Here is a 24,838-nt window from a genome sequence, read left to right as displayed (position 1 = left end):
GGAAACTCTTTTGTGTATCTGAGCTACTGGTAGGTAGGCCCTGGAGAATCTTAGAAACTCTTATATAGGTGATATAATCCAGGTAAAACAGCCCTAAGTCTTCCTGAGGTCTTAACAAAGGGTCTTACAAACGCATCTTTGATTTGATCTTGACCTTGAGGTCACATTTTACTGGTAGTACCTTAGATTAGAGCTTTGCTCTAAGGCCGTTATTTTGAAAATCTAATGGTGGCTGTTCAGATTTCTTCATTCATTTGTTTCTTCCTCTGGTATTTTTAGTGGGAATACTGTAAATGATATGTCCTTCTCAGTATATCACTTCAGGAAGCACATGATTTTGGTTTTTTCCATTACTGATGATGTTAACTCATCACTTGATTAAGGTGACATGCCCCAGTTTTCTTCACTATAAATTTATTACTAGGGTACATTTTGAATGTAGAATTGAATATTGGGATTTGGCTGAGAGAGTTATGCATTAGCCATGTTGAGTTTGAGATGCCTCTTTGACATCCTTGTACAGGCTGGTTTAGAAATATGAGTGCCAGTTGGTCTGTTGATTGGAAAGATGAAGTAGTCTTTTTGTGTCTCCATTTTCTCAGTGAATACAGAATTGAGGTCATCAGCAGAGAGTTATGATGAAGGAATACTTTGGAGAGAGAGGCTTGGAAGGGTCCTCTTAGAGTAAATTGATTAGTGGATTGATGGGCAGTGTTGTGCTGAGGGACCACTTGATAATTGTGGTCATAAATTCAACATATCACCATTCAGGATATTCTGCTTTTTGAGGACAGACTTTGACTATTGGAAGAGGTAAGTTTTGCCACAGTTGAGGTTTGGCCAAGTGAGCATAGTGGAGAGAGCAGAGCAAGAGAAGTATGGAAGTTTAGAGTGTATATAAGGGGGTGATTATCATGACAGAGCATGGAATATGAGTTAGATTAGATGGACAGGAGGGAGGTAAAGGACAGTGAAAAATCAGTAGGTAGGGTTCATTGTTTAAAAGTCTCCAGGGGCTCCTGGGTAACTCATTAGATTTGATGTCCAACTCTTGGTTTCTGCTCAGGTAATGATCTCGTGGTATGTGAGTTTGAGCCCCACATCAAGCCCTGTGTCAGGCTTCACTCTGACAGTGCAGATCCTGCTTAGGATTCTCTCTCTCCCTCTCTCCCTGCCCCTCCCCCCCAAAAAAAAAATAGGTAAATAAACTTTAAAAATAAATAAATGCCAAAGAGTTAAGTGGAAGTTTAAGGGAAAGATGGCTAGGAGACGGTGAATAGGGAATGGGGTGTTTGGAATCAGTATGTGGGAGGGATTTCACACATATTCTGGTTTAATACCTACCAACTTCATATTATCTCCATAGACAAATTATGTTTATAAAGATTAAATAACTTGACCAAGGTCACACAGCGAATAAATGACAGTTTGAATAGGAAGTCAAAATACTAGTTTCATATTTAAACTCCAGAATCTTTGTACTTTACCAGCTGCCTCTGATTCATGACAGTTGCCCACTAGACAAAGAGTAATCATTATTACGACTGAGAACGTTTACACTGTATTTGTTTTGCTTTCTTTAGGCTTATTAAGGTATGCAAATTTAAAAAAAGGCCTCAGACTACATTTCTAATTTTAAAAACATCTCCCTACTTTCTTTGTAAAACAAGTGGCCTTTATAATTTGATTGAAAATGATTTTCAGTTTTCATCTTTCAAAATTCACAAGTTAGCATTCACACATCAGTTTCGAGTAAGCCGTTAACATAGAGTAAATTTTACCTTCTCACTCTACAGTAAAATAAAATTTCCCAATGTTAAGGAGATTCCCCATTTTCCTGCACTTGAGATTATTTAAATAGATCCCTGCTTAACTGTAAACAATGTCGATCTAAGGAAAGGAACTTAAGGTAATTTTTATTATCTCTAATTAGGAGGCTTCAAGAAAATTTGCTTAGGGTCTGAGTAGATGGTAGTCAAGATTTTATGCTTTAGTGGAGGAAAAGTGACATTTTAAATATAAGGTTTTTCAGCCTAATAATTAAAATAGCAATTCTTAGCAGACTTCCACAATACTGCAAACAAACAAAACCCAATTGTCAGGGCTGTTTTTAGTTTAAATTACATGGAACCCCTTCCAACAATACCTGTAGGTATAGAGCTACATAATTCCTGAGCAGGGAGTTTTCTTTGCTGTAATTACATTCATGTGGTGACTCATAAACTCTCTTAATTCCTAGATTTTATAATTGAAAAGAAAATATTCCCTTGAACTTTGAAAACCTGGAAGATTCAAAAGTTGTTTTTCAGAAATTACTGTGATTATTACTACTATCTCAACTTCTCTAAGTGATATTGTACCTAGTTGCTTTTGATCTCACTCGTGCTAGGGGGTTTACTCAGGTGACTGATGGAGAAAGGATCCCACCAGTACTCAGCAGCAGGGCTGTGCTGTTCTGGGTCCCGGGACCTAAGCAGCAGAGATCTGGGGCTTTCCCTCTGGTATTCACCACCGACACAACTCTGTTTCTCTCAAATGCCTGCTTATTTTTGACTTTCTGCTTCTCTTTCCTTGAATTATTTTTTTGTGTGTATGCATTTATTTGTTCAGATTCCCAAGGGAAGGAATAGTTTTTGCTAATAAACACTGCCTGGGTATGGCAGTTTTTCTCTCCCACTTCTGGGGAGGTTATTTGAGACCGATACAAGGTTGAGGGACAGTCCCTTGTAGACATCTGGCTGGTATCTCTCCTGTTCGGGGTATGGTCACGCCTAAGAGGGTGAGATGTGGATGCTTGCACAATGACATGTATTGCTTGAGGCAGATTTTTATCATGAGTCTTTACTTTTGTTAGAAGGCCTTGGAGATTTGTGAAATACTATCTGATAACCCTATAATAAGGGGAAAAAAAAGCAAGCAAGAAATAAAAGAAAGACAACTGTTGGTTGGATGTTCAACAGACACTCTCTCCACCACCATCCTTCCCCCTAACATTATTCAGCTCTCTCTTGGGTAGTCATGATATACATGCCAGGCTCGGGAGAAGGAGAACTTGATTGTTCAAAGACAAATTTCCCAGTGAAAAGATTTGTTTTGGCGAGGCCCAGTAAGGTAATTCTGGAAAAACATGTTTGAGACGATGAATGCTAGGGGCTTTTTGTGATGTTTACTGACTCTTTTAAGGAAATACAATTTGTTTGTTTTTTAATGTGGGATATTTTTATCTGTGTGAGATGCTTAGAATTGCAGTAGCCATGTTAGGGTCATGATAGGAACCAGTTAAGAGAACAGATCACTCACTATACTGATGGCAGAACAGAAGGATGAACTTATGCCTGGTCACACAATTGTGCTGAGCCACCACACAAGCTAACTCTGGAGCTGCCTTGTTGTCTGGTGGGAAGTTACTTTGTTGCAATGGTAGTCTACAAGTATACTACTAGGCAAGCTAGCCCCCATATGCCAAATTAAAATCTTCAGGTCACATGGTTTGCTGAATTAATTTTAAGGACCTGGTGACAAGCAAGAGGAAAGAAATGGGTAGGTTAGCACACTTAGGTTAGGGTGCAAGTTGGATGGAAGAATCGCTCTGGCTAATCCTCAGGTACACGGTGTTCATATGTTCTGCTTCTCTCTCTGTTGCATCTATCTTCCCTACTGATGATGTGGTTTCAAGGACTAGAGGTGAGGTTTTGGCAAGCTCCATAGGTGAAAGGTAGTCCAAGTTAATGATACCTGTTTGCCGTATCTGAATTACACAGGGACAGTATGCTTGGTCGGGGGTTGTAAATTGCTGGTTAGCTTGATGGTCAGTCATGAATTCTCTTTGTATTTTGGAGGCAAAGAAAACATGAGGCAGAAATGGATGTCAGCAGTGTTTCTTAACCAAAGCTATTTTAACCGTGAGTGTACATTGGCAATATTGGGAGACATTTTTGATAGTCATGACTAGCGTGTGTGTCTGTGTGATGCTACTGGAACCTAGTGGGTAGAGGCCAGGGATGCTGCTAAACATGTGACAGTGTATAAGACACCCCCCAAGACAAAGAATTATCTGGCTCTAAATGTCAGTAGTATGGAAGTTGAGAAGCCATGGGTATTGAATGAAGACCTCATAAATAATAAGTGTTTATGTATAGTGTATCCTGGATATTTAGTATCTTTTTTTGTATATTTATTATATCATGAACATTTATCACCCAGGTGCCTCATGAACATTAGGTATCTTTTGGTCATCCATCCCTTTCTATCAGTGTGTAACACACACATGATCTTCTTAGTTATACTTTACACATCCTTTGCATTCTGGCACATCTAACACAATTTTGTTTACTAGTACTTATCTATATTTAAGACATCTAAAATGTGTTTGCATGTATTTTATGAACTCCAGATTTATTCATCTAACATCTGGAGATTTGCAAAAGCATATTCACATTACACCTGTCCTGGAATTTCTAACAAGAAATAAGATATAAATGTCCTGATTGTTTAAGCCATTTTTAGTTGTGTTTTCTGCATCTTGTAGCTTAGAACATCCTAACTGACTCCCCCATAACATCAATAGGAAAATAAATTACAAAGATATATGAAACAAGGACTTAAGCTATGATTATATGTTTGATTATAGGTTTCCAAAATGGCAATGTAAGGGTCAGATGCTGGAGGAAATTGATGATGGTGCCTGGGTTAATATAACACATGTTTGATCATTCTGTTTACATTTCAAGCAACTGTAGACAGGGTGCTTATCACAGCAGACCTCTGTGCTCAGAAATTCACATTTTTGAAATGATTGGGACAATTTTGGCATGGTGACCTTCAGAACACTGTGAAAAAGATTATTTAGTTGGTTGAATGTCTATTAATACATTTAGAAATTTATAGCTTCACAATTATTTTTACTTAATGTTATTATTTATTTATTGCTTTAAAAATCTTCAGACTTTATGACTTGTTATAGAAGTTGTATCTTGAGGCACCACCATTAAAGGGGAATTTTTTTTCATATATATGGAATTAAAGAGAAGCATTTTTAAGATAATGTAAGCATGTTTAAGTTATACAAGAAGATTGTTTAGGAGAGATTTCAAAAAGAATTATTTAAAATTTCTGAAAGCACATTCCTTCTCATTTCTTCTACCTTCCTTTGCCCCCTTTTTAATGCTTTTTGTGATGGAAAGGATTATTTTGTTAGATTAATATATCAAACTTTAAAAATGGTCAAGTACAGTAGCAAATCAGAACTATTTAATAAAAACTAAAGTAAAACCAGGAAGAATAAGATGTCTTGCAAATAACGGTGTGCTTATGGTAGTTTCCGAGACCTGTTGAACTTGATCAGTGGCATTAGCTCTGCTGCAATGGGTGACAGGTGATTTAACCTCATATTTTTTTAGAAGTCCAGGTGTGTATGTGTGTGTGTGTGTGAGAGAGAGAGAGAGAGAGAGAGAGAGAGAGAGAGAGAGAGTGTGTGTGTGTGTGTGTGTGTGTGTGCGTGTGTGTGTGTGTGTGTGTGTGTAAGAGAGAGAGAAAGACAAAAGGAGAGGGGGAGGGATACAGAGAGAGCCCTATAAAGTTGTCTTTTTGTATTCAAATCTGAGTTAAAAATCAGAAAGCTGATATATGTAAACTTGGTGACTTTCAAGTGATTTATACTCTCAGGGTCCTTTTTAATCACCATTTCTATCTGTTACAGCGATTTGCTGTCCTCTGAATACGTAGAGAGACATGTTGAACATGGAGGGAAGACTGTGGAAGTTAAAGTAAGTAAGATTGTCTCCCTCTGGCGGAGATTTTTTGAAAATTGTTAAAATATTATGATTTTAATTTTCAGTGAAACTTCTAATGTACAGTTTTGGGGTTTCTGTATTTTGGCATTTTTCAACTAAGTGTATCACCCTCTTGTGAATAAAACCTTTAGTTACCAGAAAAAGGATTCTTAGTGTGCTATAGGAATTGTGGGAGTTACGTTTTATGGGATTGATACAAGGGTTGTGTGGGATTAATACAATGCAAGGGTTCTTATTTAGAATATGTCACAGAAAGTAATTCCTGAAATTTGCCTTTAAGGTTAGCCCTGAGAACCAAAAGGTGAAATCTTGGGTCCAGGGTAGGTATGTGACTTTGCATTCAGTTGGAAAAGACATTCCCCTGGTAAAATGATAAATTTATTTGGTGTTCAGGGTAGTCCCAGGAGGTTTTAAATCCCTGGAGAGAGAAATCTCAGGATATTGTTCTTTTTTTTTTTTTAAGTTTATTTTGAGAGAGAGACAGAGAGAGACAGAGAAAGTGGGGGAGGGGGAGAGAGAGAGAGAGAAAGAGAGAGAAACTGAGAGAGAGAGAGAGAGAGAGAGAGAGAGAATCCGAAGCATGCTGTCAGCATGGAGCCAGATGTGCGGCTCGAACTCACGAACTATGAGATCATGATCTGAGCCGAAATCAATAGTCAATCAAAAGTTGGACACTCAAGCAGCTGAGCCATCCAGGTGCCCCGGGATATTGATTCTTGTCAAGTAAGCTCTGAAGAGATGCCTTGTAAATAAAATCCTCCTCCAGTTGCAGACATAGGCATGTGTATTTTTTTCTGGTCTACTGATGATGATGTAATCTGAGGGTATGTGAGACCAAATTCCACCCAAAGGTTTTTTTTAGGCTCATTTTTTTTTTAGGCTCATTTTGTAGTATTATAAGTTTTGGCTAAGTGTTTATTTTCTTCCGAAAAGAGTTCAGACTACCTCTTTGCCTTGTCAGAATTATAATACCATTTATATATATTTGCTTTCTTTTTCCGAATATACATTTGATACAGACTCGTTTTAACTTACAAGTAGATAAAAGTAAAAATAAAAATGAAAACTCCCTAAAATTCATCACTGAGGTAAACTTTGTTTTAATTTTATTGTATTTTCTTTTAGTATTGTTTTGCCCTGTGCACATATTTATATTTTAATTTTTTTTATATTTGCTATCATATACATCTGCAGTATTGTATCTTGCTTTATAAGCAGAATTTCTATATCATGTATAGATATCTTTGATAAAGACTAAAAACAAAATGTGTTAATTTTTACAAGTGAACTAATTTATAATAATTATGCCAGTCCTTCCAGAAAGTTATTCTAAACTTGTTAAGGCTGACAAATGGATTGGTTGGTTGATTTATTTCACTGCCTTTCTGCAGAAAGGACGTCAGGATGCTTCCAGGCATGACACAGGAGAATGGTGCCATGTTGCTTATAGTCGGAAAAAATTACCTAGATTTAGAATCTCTGGGCTTTTATTCTCTTTCCCGTTGCTTGGCTTTACTTCCCTATTTTGTATGTTGCTTTTCTGAATGCAGAGTATTTGTTATTGTTAAATTAAAGAGGAAAAGAAACAGGCAGTTCACTATTTCTGTTTATGCCTGTCAGTGGAATGATGAAATGCAAATATGAGCATGGAGGGCAGATCGAGCAAAGAGCCATCTGCTGTTGCTCCAGTAATGTCCCTTTTCAGGAAACTTGTACTTAATCAACAGAGCGTACTCCACTCTGAGATCATTAGGCTCCATGGATATATATAACACTCAGAGCACTGACTTTCTGCACAATCTTTGCTGATTTTCCAGTCTGAGAATTTCATTTTCTTTGTTTGATGGTTGCCTAAATCCCAACCCTATTAAACCAGGGAAATAATAAAATCCAACCTTCATTTAAATCCTTGGGCCAGAAGACGTTTCTCCCTTTCAGAAAACCACTGGGATCTCACCCATCACCTCCATTTGTGTCTAGTCCCTTTAAAAACCTAACTCAAAATTCTCCTCTGGGTTTTTTCCAGAAACCACACTGAAAGCTCTGAATCCTGCCCCATCAATTCAGTCAGTAGCCAGTTATTTTCCTGCTGGTTCCCTCGTGTCTTGCCCTTTGTGCTTAGCCCATTGGGGTGTTTCTTTTTAACGTAATCTGTTCTCTTTTCTTTACTAATGACTCAGAATTTTCTTAAGCTTTTCTTTTCACTGTACATTATGAGTCAACTAAAATTGTAAAATTGTAACATTTTGTATTTCTTTTTCTTCTTTCTACTACCTTTTCAAAAAATTTTTTTTCTTATGTGCTGTACTAGTTTGCTAAGGCTCCCATAACAAAGTACCACAGAGTGGCTTAAACAACAGAAATGTATTTTCTTACAATTCTAGAGGCTGGAAGTTCAAGACCAAGGTGTCAAATGGGTTGGTTTCCTCTGAGGCTTGTAGATGGTGCCTTCTCCATATGGCTTTATGTGATTTTTCCTCTGTGTATATCTGTTCTCCAATTTCTTCTTAAAAGGACATTCATCATGTTGGATTAGTGCCTGCTCTTAACAACCTCATTTTAACTTAATTACTTCTTTGAAGACTATCTTTACAGTCTGAAATAGTAGGGAGTTAGGACTTCAACATAAGAATTTCAGGGGAATACAATTAAGCCCATAACACCTTTCCTAAGAGCTCTATTTGGTTTGGTTTTGTTTGGTTTTGTTTTTAAATTGGCTTTGCTTTTGGAAGTGAAATAAATGAAGGGTATGAAATCAAGACAAAACTCTACTTCTTTAAAAAAATTTTTTAAACGTTTTTATTTATTTTTTAAGAGACAGAGCATGAGTGGGGAAGGGGCAGAGAGAGAGGGAGACCCAGAATCCTAAGCAGGCTCCAGGCTCCAGGCTCCAAGCTGTTAGCACAGAGCCCGATGCAGGGCTCCAACCCCACAAACTGCGAGATCATGATCTGAGCCGAAGTCAGATGCTCAACTGACTGAGCCAACTGGGTGCCCCAAAACTCTACTTTTTTGATGACATAAAACCAAATTCATTTATGCCAGATTTAAGCAATGAGTAGACATCAATCTGATAAATAACTGCTCACGTGTCATGGAACCTTTATTTGTGAGACTCAGGTACAATGCATTTATTTAAGTGTGTGAGTATGACTGTGGGAAAGGAATGTATTTGCATGGAAAAGTACATAATAGCTACTTTGGCAAATCTTTTAGATTCCGATTATATTTTTCAAACCTTTTTTTTTTCCAAACATTTTTTTTTCTAATATATAACACTGGCATGGAAATTACTAAGGTGAATACTCCATAACCACTATCCAATTCAAGAAATAGAGCTTGACCAGCTCTTCTGTGTGATACTTCCCAAAGCTGAGCTCCTCCTGCCTCCTCTTATAGACTTGTAAATACTATTGTGACTTTTCTGGTTTTATTTATTGTTTTATTACCCAAGCATGTATCCCTGTAGTTTAATTTTGCCTAAGTTTTTTAAATGATTTTTAAAAAGTCTCTTTTAATCCATTGGTTTCCCCATATCTTTCTCTTTTTACAACAAATTTGTTTCTTCCACAGATAAATTGTTGATCTTGTGTGTTTTCTCACAGTCTGGATTTTGCTGTTGACTGCAGTTTTATATTTAGAGTAAAATGAAATATGTGTCAGTGATCTTTCCTTAAGATAGTAATGTGTATTGTCTGCAAAGACATTCTATGCTTTGTCAAAGGTGGTTTTATTCTGGTCAGATAGATACAGAATCCTGATTTTAAAGTTTTTTAAAAAACTTTTCTTCAAAGGTTACAAAGATAAAGGCTTTAAGCAGAAAAAAAATATTTTTGTACCTTTAATAAGACATATTAATCTCATCTTTCACTTAAATTTATTTACATTTCATTTAAAAATTAAATTCTAAATTTGCCCCTTAGCTTAGAGAGAACTTTTATGTGTTTAATATGAACTTTTAAAAGAATTTTAAGGAGGGGCGCCTGGGTGGCGCAGTCGGTTAAGCGTCCGACTTTAGCCAGGTCACGATCTCGCGGTCCGGGAGTTCGAGCCCCGCATCAGGCTCTGGGCTGATGGCTCAGAGCCTGGAGCCTGTTTCCGATTCTGTGTCTCCCTCTCTCTCTGCCCCTCCGCCGTTCATGCTCTGTCTCTCTCTGTCCCAAAAATAAATAAACGTTGAAAAAAAAATTTTTTTTTTAAATAAAAAAAAAAATAAAAAAAAAAAGAATTTTAAGGGGCGCCTGGGTGGCACAGTTGGTTGAGGGTCCTACTTCAGCTCAGGTCATGATCTCACAGCTTGTGGGTTTGAGCCCTGCATCAGACTCTGTGCTGATGGCTCAGAGCCTGGAGTCTGCTTCAGATTCTGTCTCCCTCTCTCTCTGCCCTTCCCCCACTCATGCTCTGTCTCTCTCTGTCTCAAAAATAAATAAAAAACATTTAAAAAGAATTTTAACAGTAAGCTTCAACTGATCAGAGTATCTTGGGAACAAAATCTTTTCATTTTGACTGTGAAGAACTGTATATCTAGATTCTTGAGACAAAGTAAATTAGGATTGATGAGCAGCAGCAAATGAGTGTACACTGTGCAGCTCACTGTTTTATTGTTAGCTAGCTTTTTTGTCTTGAAAGCTGCCAATATTCAGCTTAATTGGTTTCCAGTTATATAGACTCTGGTTAATCAGTGTTATAATACTAATAATCATGGTATTTATTGCTTGTGATGTGACAGGCACATGAACTTATATGTATTTGGTGTTCAAAATGACCTGTGATTATAAATATAATTATTATGACACTTGACAGGAAACTGAGGTATATAGAGGTTATGTAACTTGCTGAAATCAACACAGTGAAAAGTAGTAGAGCCACATTTGAAATCTAGGCTATTTAACTCCCGAGCTGACTCTTACACCATATTATCTACCATATATTCTATATTATGTAAGAGAGGATAGCCATGAAAACTGAAACGTATTTAATTTGGACTGATTTTATACATACCTAATTCATTTTGGAGGTACCTAATGACTCCTTTATAGTCTTATCCTTAACCTGAAGTGGTGGTCTACTCAAAGACCTTTCAGGTATTTCTCTCAAATTTGGTTGTGTGTTAGGGTAGTTTTTCAGTTATGTCATTTGCCTTGTGCAACATATGGTAAAGACACATCTAGTACAAAGCCTGTTTTACTTATCACATCTCAGGAAAATCACCGTAGTAGGAATTTTGGATCATTAGGAAAGGAATGGTTCAATTCTTTATATCTATCAAGAATATATATAGATGTGGAATGGGGCAGATTTCCTTTGGGTAAAAAAGAAGAGTTATCTTGGTAGAGATATGATTTATTGTATTTATTATCTATGAAAGACCATGACCAGTCATCAGTATCATTTGTTATAACAATATTTTTTTGGTTAGATTTTTTGATGTCTTATAAGCAAAAGTAATAGCTGCTAAGTATCTAATTAGCTCAAATCATTTCTAATCTACTATATATGAGCACTCCCAGCTTGTCTTTGGATCAGGATCCTAATGGCTGTGTACAGAATGCTCATTATACAGCATTGACTTTGTCAATCAACTGGTTACTGTCCATCATTTAATTGAATTGAGGGCACTCAAGGATCATTGTCTCAGTTTATGCCCATAGTGGCAGTAAAAAGATAGTAAGAAAGCAGAGGAGTGTGGATCAAGGTTGAGTGTACAAGTGGGTAAAGGAATTGCTGTGTGTTGGGGTGCAGGTGCCAGAGGAAAAAGTGTTTACCTGAGGGCAGGAAAGGTTATTGTGACTCGAGGAAACCTTTTACTGTAAAAGAATGATGGTGTAATTCTCATAAAAATACTTCCTAAGGAGGGCCTTAGTTGGTTGAGTGTCAGACTCTTGATTTCAGCTCAGGTCATGATCCCCGAGTTGCAGGATCAAGCCCTGTGTTGAACTCTGCACTTAGCGTGGAGCTTCTTTGGGATTCTCTCTCTTTCCCTCTGCCCCTCTGCCCTGCTCTTTCTCCCTTTTTCTTTAAAAGAAAAATTTAAAAATAAATAAATAAAATACTTTCTAAGAAAATTGAAATGGCTAATGTTACTTCTGGAAATAGAATATCAGTAAAGTTGATATAGAGGCAAGGAGAAAGCCTGAGTTTTTCTACCATAGTTTTTCTCCTGCTTTTCACATCATCTTAGCTCCCTGGGGTTGAAGCTCCATGAAAGATTAACCGCACAGAGTGGTACCATCTACCAGCAGATACCTGTGCTACAGGCAGAATCTCTAGATTCCTTTTGCACTCATTTTTATAAGTCAATTTCTAGCTCATTCTTCTTTCATAAAGAAGAGATTAACTTGTTTTTTAATCCTGCCTTTAATCTTTTTGTTTTCCACAATGAATGTGTCAAAGATAGGAAAAAAGCTTCTAGTGGAGAATAGCTTTAAGAGATCACTTAGAAAATATTAAATGTGATGACCATCAGGGCAACATATACCTTCCTGGCTTATGCTAACTTTGTAGTTCCTTTAAGCCTGAATGGTATCCATAAAAAATTCCTTGTTATTTTGAATTATTTTCAAGCCTTCTCATGTTTCATTTTCTGATTTCTCCACGATGAACATAATGTTCGACACTTGAATAGTTTAAAAAGCCTACAATGTATTAAATAAATGTTTCTTAAGATATCTTTTAACTTGTTTTGTTTGCAAAAAAACTACCCCCCCAAATAATTATGTGTTGCTATAAAATATTGTGGACTGCTTTCTTAAGTAAAAAAATGTTCTCAGTTTGTCATTAGTAGAAGGATTTAGTCTATTTAAAATATAGATTATAGTTCAGTGACTGCATTCTGCTTGTACTTTTTATTTTAATGACAAAAGCTTAACATATCCTTTTATGAGAGAGATTTTTCTTGAATTCATTGCATGCAATTGAGTAGTGCATAAATGCTTGAACTATTTATTTTTTGGCCATGGGAACACAAAAATTGCTATTTAACTGCCAAAGTGTCATTATATATATGTATTGCAGCAGAAAAGATGAACAAAGGGGTTAATCTGTTTTTGCTTATTCTGAGTATCAAGTTTCCTTATTGATTCTCAAAACTGCATTACTGTTCAGAATCCTGGTTCTTTCTATAGAAGGAAGAAGAAAGAGTAAGTGATTAAGAAGACAAGGAAAACCAGGCTTGGGTGTGCAGTAAATTTTGCTGCATGCATTAGTACAGGGCCCTCTATACCATTGCTTCAGTGATGAATCTTCTGAAATGGAGACTTGTGTTTTTTTCAAGTAGCTTTTAGGTGATCTCTTTGTTTTGAGGCTGTCTTTGACATGAAATGCAAGCAACAGCCACTGTTGCCAAGTGATCTACACAAAAGCTTTTTAAAATGTTGTTTTCCGTTTTTGTTTTTGTTTTTTTAGGAGGACAACTCAACAACAGCGTTTCTCTTCCAAAATGTGTCTGTTTACAACTTTCCTTCACATTTGAGGGACATGCTTTCTATCTTGAATTCTCACTACAGTAGCTTTTTCGGAGCTTCTTGGATAAGGGAGTAATACTTAGTTACCTAGACGGTAATTAAGTCACATGATCTGGAAAGATGCTTTTAGAGAGGATTTTTTTTTAATGGATCTATTTATAGAAGTTTTCATGTAAGCTCTTAGTTGTATCACCTTTAACTTCAAATACAAGGTTCAGGCATTTCCCCTGGCTCTGTGGAAATGGAGAAGGCCTTTATCTAGTAAAGTAACTCGGTGATGTGCATTTTAAGGATGGCTGAGGGGCAGACTATCAATCAAAGACCCTTAGTTGGTCCTTTGGGGGGGTTCCTGCTGCCATGGTAACTGGGATTATTTTTAAAAAAACAGTTCTATTGAGATACAGTTCATTTACTATAAACTGAAGTGGTTTTTGGTCTCAATTTTGTCAGGGAGGTTTGTTTTTGTTTTTGTTTTTTTAACCACGTGTGTGTAAATAGAGTTGATTAAAATTATTACAAACAATTTAGTGAAGCATTGATAGTATGTTTGGCAGATGCAGCTACCCATATGTCAGAATCTGTATTTATGTTCTTGTTGCTAGATTTTCTGGGAGATTTAGGCTAAGGACTTTTCACCACTGAGTCAAAACTCTGTGAGCAAAACCCTAGGTACAGGACGAAGGTCAATTTCAGGGACAGGTGTTACAGGTTGTGCAGGTACCTCACACAGGTTCTCTTTACCAGGGGGGAGATTTTCATATGTCATATATATAGACGTGATAACTTTTTACACTAATGAACACCAAGTTCAGGGGTGCCTGGGTGGCTTAGTCAGTTAAGCATCCAGCTCTTGATTTCGGCTCAGTTCATGATCTCACACTTCATGAGTTTGAGCCCCACATTGGGCTGTCTGCTATCATCACAGAGCCTGCTTCAGATCCTCTTTTCGTCCTCTCTCTGTCCCTCCCCTGCTTGCTCTCTGTCTCAAAATAAACTTAAAAATTTTTAAAAAATAATAAAATAAAATAAAAACCAAGTTCACCACAAATACACAATTAAAAAAAATTTTTTTAATTTATTTTGAGAGAGAGAGAAAGAGAGAGAGCGCATGTGCACGCAAGCAGGATGGGGTCAGGGTAGAGAGAGGGAGAGAGAGAATCCTAAGCAGGCTCCATGCTCAGTGCAGTCCCACATGGGGCTTGATCTCACGACCGTGAGAGCACGACCTGAGCCAACCACAAGAGTTGCACACTCAGCCGACTGAGCACCCAGGCAACCCACAAATACTTGATTTTTAAAATTAGATGACTTCAAGAAATTTCTTCTCCATTGTCTGAGACAGTTTAGCCATGATGTAACATCAGTCTGACTAGTAGTAAAACCTGAATGACTTTTAAAGAATTATTGATCTACATATTTTTCTTATGCATGAATATTTAGTTACCAGATGCATTTTATTATATTCAATGATTTCACTAGTCTATAACTGCTGACATAGCTAATTATTTTTTTAAACCTGAGGATATAAGAATCCTCCAAGAATGAGATCTAGACTTTCTACAAAATATGTATATAAGTAAGGTTAATCTTCCAGCAATTTAATAAGAAGTTATTGAATTGAATAATAATGGGGGCTGGTAGTGGTATTCAATTCTAGGATCTCCTGGTTTAGAAATGATTCTGTAACTGCAACTAGAGACAGCACAGGGAAACCTTGTGCTTCTGGTCCAGAGTTGAGCTGTTGCTCATTTTTAAATATTTTAATCTTCAAATAGTGAATTATATTGAAATGACGACTCCTTAATTTTCTCTGTTACTAGTGCAAGAACCATATATCCTCATATAAGTATTTTAAATTGTGAACAAAAGTATAGCTGGAAAAGCCATCTATTTGATGGTTAATGTTTGTGAATCCTAGTCAGCTGGCTTTGTTGACTGATAATTACCATGTGTTGCTTTCCTGCATAAAGTCCTATGTTTTCATTGCTATCTGCAGGACTCAATCTTTCTTCATGGCAAATTACTGCTGCCGGTGGTTTTAATGTTAGCTGCGTGCAAGAGTTAACCAATTCTCCTTAAAAGCCAAACTCATTTTGCTTCTTTAAGGTTATTGGTAGCATGTTCTTTCCAGCTAACTGTACTCACCTTAATGGAATTGAAAAATAAAATGCCTAGCTGTGCTTCTGTTTTATATCATTCTCAAAATTCTGCATTTTTGCAAATGAATAATTATTACCCCACGGATGCTCATTTTACCATCAGGGATTTTTTTGTTTTAAGCGATCTGTACCTCTTTGAATCATATTGATATTCTGATGGGATCAATACTGGTAACTGGACTGAGGAATAATAAGATTAGAAGTACTGGTGGCAGTTGAAGAAATAGCAGATGGTGGTGTGGTACTAACTATGTGCTGGATACTAGTCTAATAAAAATTTCACATACGCGGGGCGCCTGGGTGGCGCAGCCGGTTAAGCGTCCGACTTCAGCCAGGTCACAATCTCGCGGTCCGGGAGTTCGAGCCCCGCGTCAGGCTCTGGGCTGATGGCTCAGAGCCTGGAGCCTGTTTCCGATTCTGTGTCTCCCTCTCTGTCTACCCCTCCCCCGTTCATGCTCTGTCTCTCTCTGTCCCAAAAATGAATAAACGTTGAAAAAAAAATTAAAAAAAAATTTCACATATGCTAAGTTATGTATCCTCCAATAGTACCATTGCTATCCTCATTTTGCAGTGAAGAAACAAAGACACAGAAAGTTTAATAACTAACTTCCCCAAGAATTTAAATCCAAGTAGTCTGCTGCCAGAATTCCTACTATTTTCCACTATAGTCTACTTTCTGTATGGAAACAAATAATAACAGAGGAATCAGAATACAAATATTTAAGTTATAACACTTCAGATTACCATTTGCAATTACCTCTCCATTGGCACTTGTTTTAGTAAGCCATACAGTGAAGATGTAATCATTTGGTTTAGGTGAATTTCAGTTATTCTAAATATAAAATTTCTGTTCTAAAGAAAACCAAATGCCTTCTAAGGAAGCCCTGTTTTTTTAGCCATTTTCCCTTGGGGTTTATTTACTTATTAAAAACAATTTTTTTTAGTGTTTATTCATTTTTAAGAGACAGAGCGTGAGCGAGGGAGGAACAGAGAGAGAGGGAGACACAGAATCCAAAGCAGTTTCTTGGCTCTGAGCTGTCAGCACGGAGCCCGACACGGGGCTCAAACTCAAGAGCCATGAGATCGTGACCTGAGCGGAAGTCAGATGCATAACCGACTGAGCAAACCAGGTGCCCCATTCTCTTGGGATTTATTTTTAACTATTCTTTGTTCTCCATAGAGGTTAGACTATCATTCAGTATAGGAATTTGCCAAGGCTGCTAAATTATAACCCTTTGAAATATGTTACTGTCTTGCACATGGCAAACACATGGCTGGGTTCTTATGCCCATCTTATGCCTATGTGTAAATTTATTTGCATCTGGAGGAAATGTGAAGTTCTATGGACAAGAGTAACTAAGCCAAAACATATCATCATCGTGCCAAGAGACTAGAAGATATTTGATTATATTTCTGCCAGCCTGCTTCAAAATACCCATTCCCTTTTCTTTCCCCATGTGTGTGCACCCACACCCACACGCCACCCCCTCCCCCCCATGGAAGAGTTAAAGAGCTACACAAATTTAATTTAAAAATTCTAAAGTGTTTGTTTCTTCCTTACATGTGATATTTATTCTGGGTATGTTTCCTAACTTTATTTTTTAGCCACAGCTAGTCTCTATTTTAGTATCCTTTTGATGAGCTGGACAGTGTGTGCATTTTTCCCTTGGCAAGCTTATGCAGACATATGCTCCTCTGCCATCTTGTAATCAGTGTGGTTTCAGGAAGGTCTCACATTTCACGATTTGATTCTCTTTGCATTATAGGAAGAAATTCTTTGGGGATTAAGTAAATTTTCTTTTCCCTTGGGACTAAAGCAGGGTTGCTGTAGGTCCATCATCATGTATAATGCATCAGCTACCTTAATGGCATTGTTAAGATTGCAAGTAGTCTTAACTTTGTAGCCTGAAGAAAATATATTGGCCCATTACCAGTTTATACAGGTCAAGTATCTTAGGGATAGGAGCAGGGAGAAATGAAAAGTGACAGCTGGTATCAGTATGAGTTCTATTTCAAAGCTCTGTTTGTAACCAGTTTGAGTAGAAAGTCCTATTTCTTTTCTTTCTAGTGTAATATTTTTTCCAATTAAGTCCCTAAATAATTATTTCATCTGTTAATATTCAAAGTGTTATCCATAAACTTAAAAAGACATGTTCAGCCGTAAGTTAAAATTAAAAGTAGCACTAACTAATGGTATTTCTATGTTTAGAACCAATTAACTATTTTGTAATAGAATATTGTTCCTTCTTTAATTCTAATCATAGAGTTAATTTTTCATTATATAATGTCTTATATAAATCTACTGTTGCAATTTTTTTTGAATTTAGAGTGAACAATTACTAGAGTAATTATGATTGAACAGGAAGTTATGGAAATATTTTTGACAAGTTTGAAACTGGTTTGAAGCAAAAAAAAAAACAAAAACCATAGATTATTCCCTGTGTTGTCCTAGTGTCATTTTCTTACTCATTTATAAAAAATGCTTATTTTCCAGTGAATAAGTGGCCACTATGAAAATAAGAACAGGTAATAATGACCAGAGAATAAGTACCTTAGCTTTGAGTGGTTTGAGCCATTTTGGAGGGGTAATTGATCAGGGCTCCTTTTGATGTTTTATCATAACAGCCTTTTTGTTGCATGTAAGAGTTAGAATGGGAGGTAGATCCAAGTGGACCTGATTATCCCTATGGGAAACTTCTGAAAACGTACCCATGTGGAGTTTAAGGAACTATGAAAGGTGACATTAGAGATTTATGACAGTGGGAAAAAACCTAAATTCTCAGATACCCTGTTTGTGTTCTCACTTCTCCTTCTTTCAATAGATATATATTGAGTGCTTGCCATCAGCTTAGGGATGTAGCTATGAATAGTATGATACACTTCTCACTCTCAACACTTACAGTTCAGTGGGGATGACAGGCATAATGAAAATAACTACCAAAAGAGCTTTTCAAATGGCAGTTATGAAAGTGCTGTAAAGGGAATTAAGTCCACGTCCCGAAAGCATTTTATGGGAGACCTCATCTAGTCTGCTTGGTTAGGAAAGCCTTCCTTAAGGAAATGATATGAATTCTGAAGTTTGAAAAATAAGTAACAGGCAGGTGAAATGGGAGAGGAACAGCTTTGCAGGCAGTGAAATTAGCATGTGTAAGGATCCAGAGGCCCTGATGCAGGATCTTGGTGCCTTAGAGAAACTGAAAGAAACCAGAGAGGGTGGATAGAGCAGGAGGCGGTACAAGAAGGGATGGGATCAAAGCAGGAGTATGATCTGTGACCAGAGCCTCAACTCAAAGAAATCAGGTATGACCTACAAGAATTGGACCAATCCTGCCTTTGGGTTTACACATTGATTTTTCTCTTTTCTCAATATTCGTGAAAATCTGGAAGAGTACTTTTAACTGTCTCTGGAAAGCAGAATAGTGGCTTTGGTAATTCTGAGTGGGGTCAGTAGGCATTCCACATGACAATTAGATTTTTGTGCAGAGTAAGTGCTATCTTCTTGAGCTTTTTAATGTACTTTTCTGATTAAAAAACAATTTTTTTTCAATTTTTCTTGAGTAGTGTTAACAGATATAATTAAGCACTTCTTTTGTTTCGAAGTCCAGAACAGGTCTGTAGTTTGGAAGCAGTAAAGCTTAAAGACTGACAGTCTCATTAAGGCTAGCCAGTCCTAAATTCATATCCTGACTCTGCCAATTTGTATTTGTAGGACCTTGGACAGCCCTTATTCCTTCTTTGTTCATTTTCCTCGTCTATGAAATGAGTAAGACAAACATGTAGCCCAGAGCTTTGGGTAGAGAAAGTGCTCCATAAATATCAGTTTTGATATTATTATTAAGGTAGAGTGACAGTTTGTAAAGAATTTCTAGCTAGGCCTTTGGTGGCTTCTGCCCATTCTTCCTGCCAGTTTCTGATCCTACTCAGGGCACAGGAGGCACAGCCGGATCAACAAAAGCTATCCTTCACACTCTGCTTCACAATAAAACAATCGTCTGTGCCCCTAGACTGTACATTCCATGAGAAGTTACTCCAAGAGTAAGCCCCTGTGGAAACTTGTAGTGTGTACCTAGCCTTCAGCATGTTGTGTGCCTAGAAGACAATAAATATCTGTTGAACAAAAAAAATAAGTGAATGAATTAAGCCCATCATTAGGAAATAGGGTAGTTGCTCCTATTCACCCAACACTGTGTGGGGCGAAGTCCAGTTTGGACAGGTGTGAGAGATCCTGTTTCTCCCCCTGCCATAAAAGGATGCAGTAACTATAAACAGGAATACCAAGAACCAGATTGTGAGCCTCACATCTGCTCACCTAGTGCTAAGTTCGTCACCTGTGCTGAGGCTCACATCCACATGTGTTTCCTTTCCAAAGTATTTTAGAGCCACTTCTAAGTCAATTTTAAATTGAAAATCATAAGCTATCAGCAGCTGACCTGTGATATTCCTGTAATTTTGAAATACTTAAAACATTAAAAATTGCATATATTAACATATCCATGTGTACACTTAACATGTTAGTATTTTGCTATATTTGTTTCAAATCTTCTCAAGGTTTTTAAAATTGAATTCTATATTGTTGTGTCTCCTATTTTATTTCCATTTGTTTATGCCTTTACTCTTTTACTTGATCAATCCTGAAACTTTTTTTAAAACATTTTTTCAAAGAATCAGCTTTACTTTTGTTATTAATGTTTACTGCTTTTACTTTAAAAGCACTTCTCTTTGTTCTTTTCATAACTCATTGAGTTAAATGTTTAGCTGATTCATTATCAGTCCTATTTTCTGTAAGCATCTAGGAATGTAAAATTTACTCTTAAGTACTATTTTAGCAGTATTCATGAAGTTCTGATACCTACATCTTTTTGTTGTCCATATACATTTTTTCCGTAATTTATAACCATGACTTTTTAAAAAAATTTATTTATTTACTTATTTAGAGAGAGAGCACACACAAGCAGGGGAGGGGCAGAGAGAGAGAGGTAGAGAGATAATACCAAGCAGGCTCTGCATGGTCAGTGCAGAGCCCGAGGTGAAGCTCAATCTCACAAACCCGTAGATCATGACTTGAGCCGAAATTAAGAGTTGGAATGCTTGGGGCGCCTGGGTGGCGCAGTCGGTTAAGCGTCCGACCTCAGCCAGGTCACGATCTCGCGGTCCGTGAGTTCGAGCCCCGCGTCAGGCTCTGGGCTGATGGCTCGGAGCCTGGAGCCTGTTTCCGATTCTGTGTCTCCCTCTCTCTCTGCCCCTCCCCCGTTCATGCTCTGTCTCTCTCTGTCCCAAAAATAAATAAACGTTGAAAAAAAAAAAAAAAATTAAAAAAAAAAAAAAGAGTTGGAATGCTTAACTGACTGAGCCACCCAGGTGCCCCTATACCATGACTTTTATATGACTCACAAATTATTTATTTATTTATTTATTTATTTATTTATTTATTAATTTATTTATTTATTATTTTTGTTTTTAATTTATTCTCAAGTTAGCTAACATACAGTGTAGTCTTGGCTTCAGTGGTAGATTCCTGTGGTTTATCACTTACATACATCACCCAGTGCTCATCCCAACAAGTGCCCTCCTCAATGCCCATTACTCATTTCCCCACCCCCCCAGCCCCCACACCGATCAACCTTCAGTTGACTCAGAAATTATTTAGATTTTAGAAACAATTTTTAAATTGTTTAAAAATTTTGTATTAAACATTAAAAACATTTCCAAATCTTATGTTATTGGTTTTCAATTTGATTGCTTTATGCTAAGTGCTGTATATAAGATACTGAATTTTTGGAAGTTAGCCTGGTATTTAAAAGAAAAAAGTTGGTAACCTTTGATTTTTTAAAAGTAAATTACAAAAACAAACAAAAAACAATAATAAAAAATAGATTACAAATCATAGATACCATGTAATTCAACTCCCACTTTCATTTTACAAGAAAATAAGCAACAAAAACATGGCAAATGACCAACCTGTGTCCACAGAAGCAGTTGCTGGGGGAAAAACAAAAAACAACAACACTTACTTTTCCAAACTTAATTTCACTTTTCATCAGATACAGCCTTAAATATACCAGTTTGTCTCTCTGAAGGACATTGCTTAAGAAGTTCCTCCTTAGAGGGGCGCCTGGGTGGCGCAGTCGGTTAAGCGTCCGACTTCAGCCAGGTCACGATCTCGCGGTCTGTGAGTTCGAGCCCCGCGTCAGGCTCTGGGCTGATGGCTCGGAGCCTGGAGCCTGTTTCCGATTCTGTGTCTCCCTCTCTCTCTGCCCCTCCCCCGTTCATGCTCTGTCTCTCTCTGTCTCAAAAATAAAAATTAAAAAAAAAAAAAAAAAAAAAAAAAGTTCCTCCTTAGAAAGTCAGTTTTTTGTATGTGTGTTTAAATCCGCCCTGAGCTAATTCACAATCATCCAGGGAGGGAATGCTGAATGCTGGTGTTGAGTTCTTGAGCTCAAGTGTTTGAGACTCAAGGTATAAGAGGGAAAAAGCATGCTGCTTATCCTTACTTCTTCAGAAAAGGAGTAGAGGGAGAATGATAGAATGGAAATGAAAATAAAGGAGGATAAATTCATGGTAGAAGTGGGGGAAAAAGTCCTTTTTCTCCTTACCCCAGACCCTCATTTTTCTTGGGGGGGGGGGGAGAAAAAGGACAAGAAAACAACAACAAAAGTCTTCTTTTCAGATGTAACATAATCTTTTTCTTCATTTTAGGGATGCCACATAATGCTTTCTTTTTGCAGAACTATATCCTAATCAGTTATATTTCTCAATGTTAATGTTCAGACATCAACTACAGAATAAAGTTTTAGATAATATACATCTCTTATGCTAAAAAATTCATATAGAGCAATTGATTTAAACTTCTGTTATTTTAAAAAGATACAATGATGTAATAATTTCCTGGAAAGAGTTATAATTTCATGAGTTTGTAATTATATAGTCACTGTATGTGGTCCACATTGATTTTCCATTCTCCCAATTTAGAAGTGCATCTCACAGTACCTGATAAGTACCCTGTCTGTATTACAGTAATTTGTTGCAGAGGAGCACTTTGTGGGAACTGAATATTTTTTTAGCAGTCTAAGAAGACATTGTTATATTGATGTGTCATAATTACCTGACAGCTGAAAAATAATTTCTCTTGCCTATTTTCTGGTTAAAAATAAGCAATTTGGGAAGCTCTGTTTCACTTAATAAGGGAACTGAAGGTCAGATTTACCATATTATTTGTGTAAAAATAATGGCGAGCATTTTTATTTTTTTTCTATTTTTTTTTTTTTTTTTTTTTTTTTTTAATTTTTTTTTTCAACATTTATTTATTTTTGGGACAGAGAGAGAGACAGAGCATGAATGGGGGAGGGGCAGAGAGAGAGGGAGACACAGAATCGGAAACAGGCTCCAGGCTCTGAGCCATCAGCCCAGAGCCTGACGCGGGGCTCGAACTCACGGACCGTGAGATCGTGACCTGGCTGAAGTCGGACGCTTAACCGACTACGCCACCCAGGCGCCCCGGCGAGCATTTTTAAATGAAGTTATGGGAAACTAGAATGGCTGGCTAGAGGTAATTAGGATACATTTTAATCTTATTAAATGAATGAAGCTGGATGCCTCCAGTTTATTCCATTGAGCCAATCTTCTTAGAAGCAAAATCCCTGGATTTAGAAATCTAAACATTCACTTGATGAGAAGTTGTACTGTGTTGAATAGTGAGTGTACCTTCAAAATTCATGTGCCTGTTATCTGTGAATGTGACCTTTTTTTCTGCAAATAGGATCTTTTCAGATTATAATGAAATTACAAAGAGGTCCATAGTCACATTGCTGGTGTCCTTATAAGAGGGAAGCTTAGGGGCCCCTGGGTGGCTCAATCTGTTAAGCCTTGGACTTCAGTTCAGGTTCAGTTTGTGGGTTCGAGACCCACATCGGTCTCTGGGCTGAGAGTGCAGAGCCTGCTTGGGATTCTCTCTCTCTCCTTCTCTCTCTGCCTGCCCTCCCCCTCCCCCCTTGTGCTTTCTCTCTCTTAAAAATAAATAAATAAAAACTTAAATAAATTTAAAAAAAAAAGAGGGAAACTTAGAGACATAAACACACAAGGAAAACACAATGTGAAGACAACGCAGAGGCTGGAGGATGTGTGTACAAGTCAGGGAACATAGAGGATTCTTGGCAACCACAGGAACTTAGGGAGAAACAAGGGGGATTCTTTCCAAGGGTCTTCAGAAGGAGCATGGCTCTGCTAACACCTTGATTTCAGACTCCTAGCCTCCAGCGCTGTGAGAGTATACATTTCCATTTTAAGCCACCCAGGTAATTTGGTAATTTGTTATGGCCAACCTGGGAAACTAATACAGAAGGCATTTTGATTATAACTAATGTAAAAACATTTAGAATATGTGCTGGAGGTGCCTGGACCAATATCCAAGAGGAGAAAGAACTAAGTCTGTACATTTTGGAAATGCATTGCATCCCAAAAGACTACCAATTGTTCACTTAGGGTACTTGTGAGCTGGAACTCCTGGGAACTTATCATAGTTTTCATACTTTATTTTCCTTAACTGACATTACCCAGGGGAAATCAGTACAAGGAAAGACTCCTGCACAACGATAAAAATAGATTTTAAGTTCACTAGGTCCCTAGTGGGATTTTTTTTTTTTAAACCTGAGAGCTCGTAAGAAAGTTATGGCCCTCATTTTCTGTGATGTTCACCACCTTCCAATAAGACTCTTCCCTTACCACCTTTATTTATATCCAGTGACTTTCTAGTTCTCTTTTTTCCTTTCTTGTAGTAACTTTTGCTACAATAATATACATCTTTTTCTCTTTAACAGGAACCATGTAATCTTTAAATGAAATAATTCTCTTTTTAGTCAGCTAGATTTATCTATTAGTTTTTAAATTTTTTTTTTCAACGTTTATTTATTTTTCGGACAGAGAGAGACAGAGCATGAACGGGGGAGGGGCAGAAAGAGAGGGAGACACAGAATCGGAAACAGGCTCCAGGCTCTGAGCCATCAGCCCAGAGCCTGACGCGGGGCTCGAACTCACGGACCGCGAGATTGTGACCTGGCTGAAGTCGGACGCTTAACCGACTGTGCCACCCAGGCGCCCCTATCTATTAGTTTTTAAAATGTTTTTTGATTAATGATGTTGCTGCAGTGCTTAGCACTAGTGCTTATCAGTGAATATTAAAACAGTGCACAAATTTTGAATGACCCATTAGCTCCAGATGTTGGAGTAAGCCTGTAATTTGGTTGCTGCTTAGATAACCATACCATGGAATAGGGTGGCAAGCACAAATATCCAAAGGTATCAACCAGTAGTATAAATGAGAGAGTGGCTAGCTGTGATAAAATGGGCAATGTGTGCCTTTTTCATCTTCAGCTGATTTTTGTCCTACAGGAAGATGGAAGTATGGGACTAAGGCTTACTGTTAGCAAAT

The 24,838-nt window shown here is 37.3% G+C and overlaps 1 protein-coding gene across 30 annotated transcripts in view; it reads left to right on the top strand.

Annotated features, from left to right (window-relative positions):
• ADAM22 (ADAM metallopeptidase domain 22) overlaps positions 1-24,838 on the top strand; it is a 240,133-nt gene that overhangs the window by 118,672 nt on the left and 96,623 nt on the right. For all 30 annotated transcript variants that reach the window (XR_015247968.1, XR_015248007.1, XR_015248016.1 and 27 more), the window contains exon 4: positions 5,699-5,765. Coding sequence is in view for 25 of the 30 variants with exons in the window: in XM_086696715.1 (XP_086552841.1) it covers positions 5,699-5,765 (67 nt within the window). In the remaining 5 variants the exon portion in view is untranslated. The remainder of the gene's footprint in view (positions 1-5,698; positions 5,766-24,838) is intronic.

Source organism: Puma concolor, chromosome A2 (genome assembly GCF_028749965.1).
Source record: "Puma concolor isolate L17-30 chromosome A2, mPumCon1.1.hap2, whole genome shotgun sequence".
NCBI lineage: Eukaryota > Metazoa > Chordata > Mammalia > Carnivora > Felidae > Puma > Puma concolor.
Note: the sequence above shows the minus strand (reverse complement) of the source record. Positions and strands in the feature narration are given on the sequence as shown.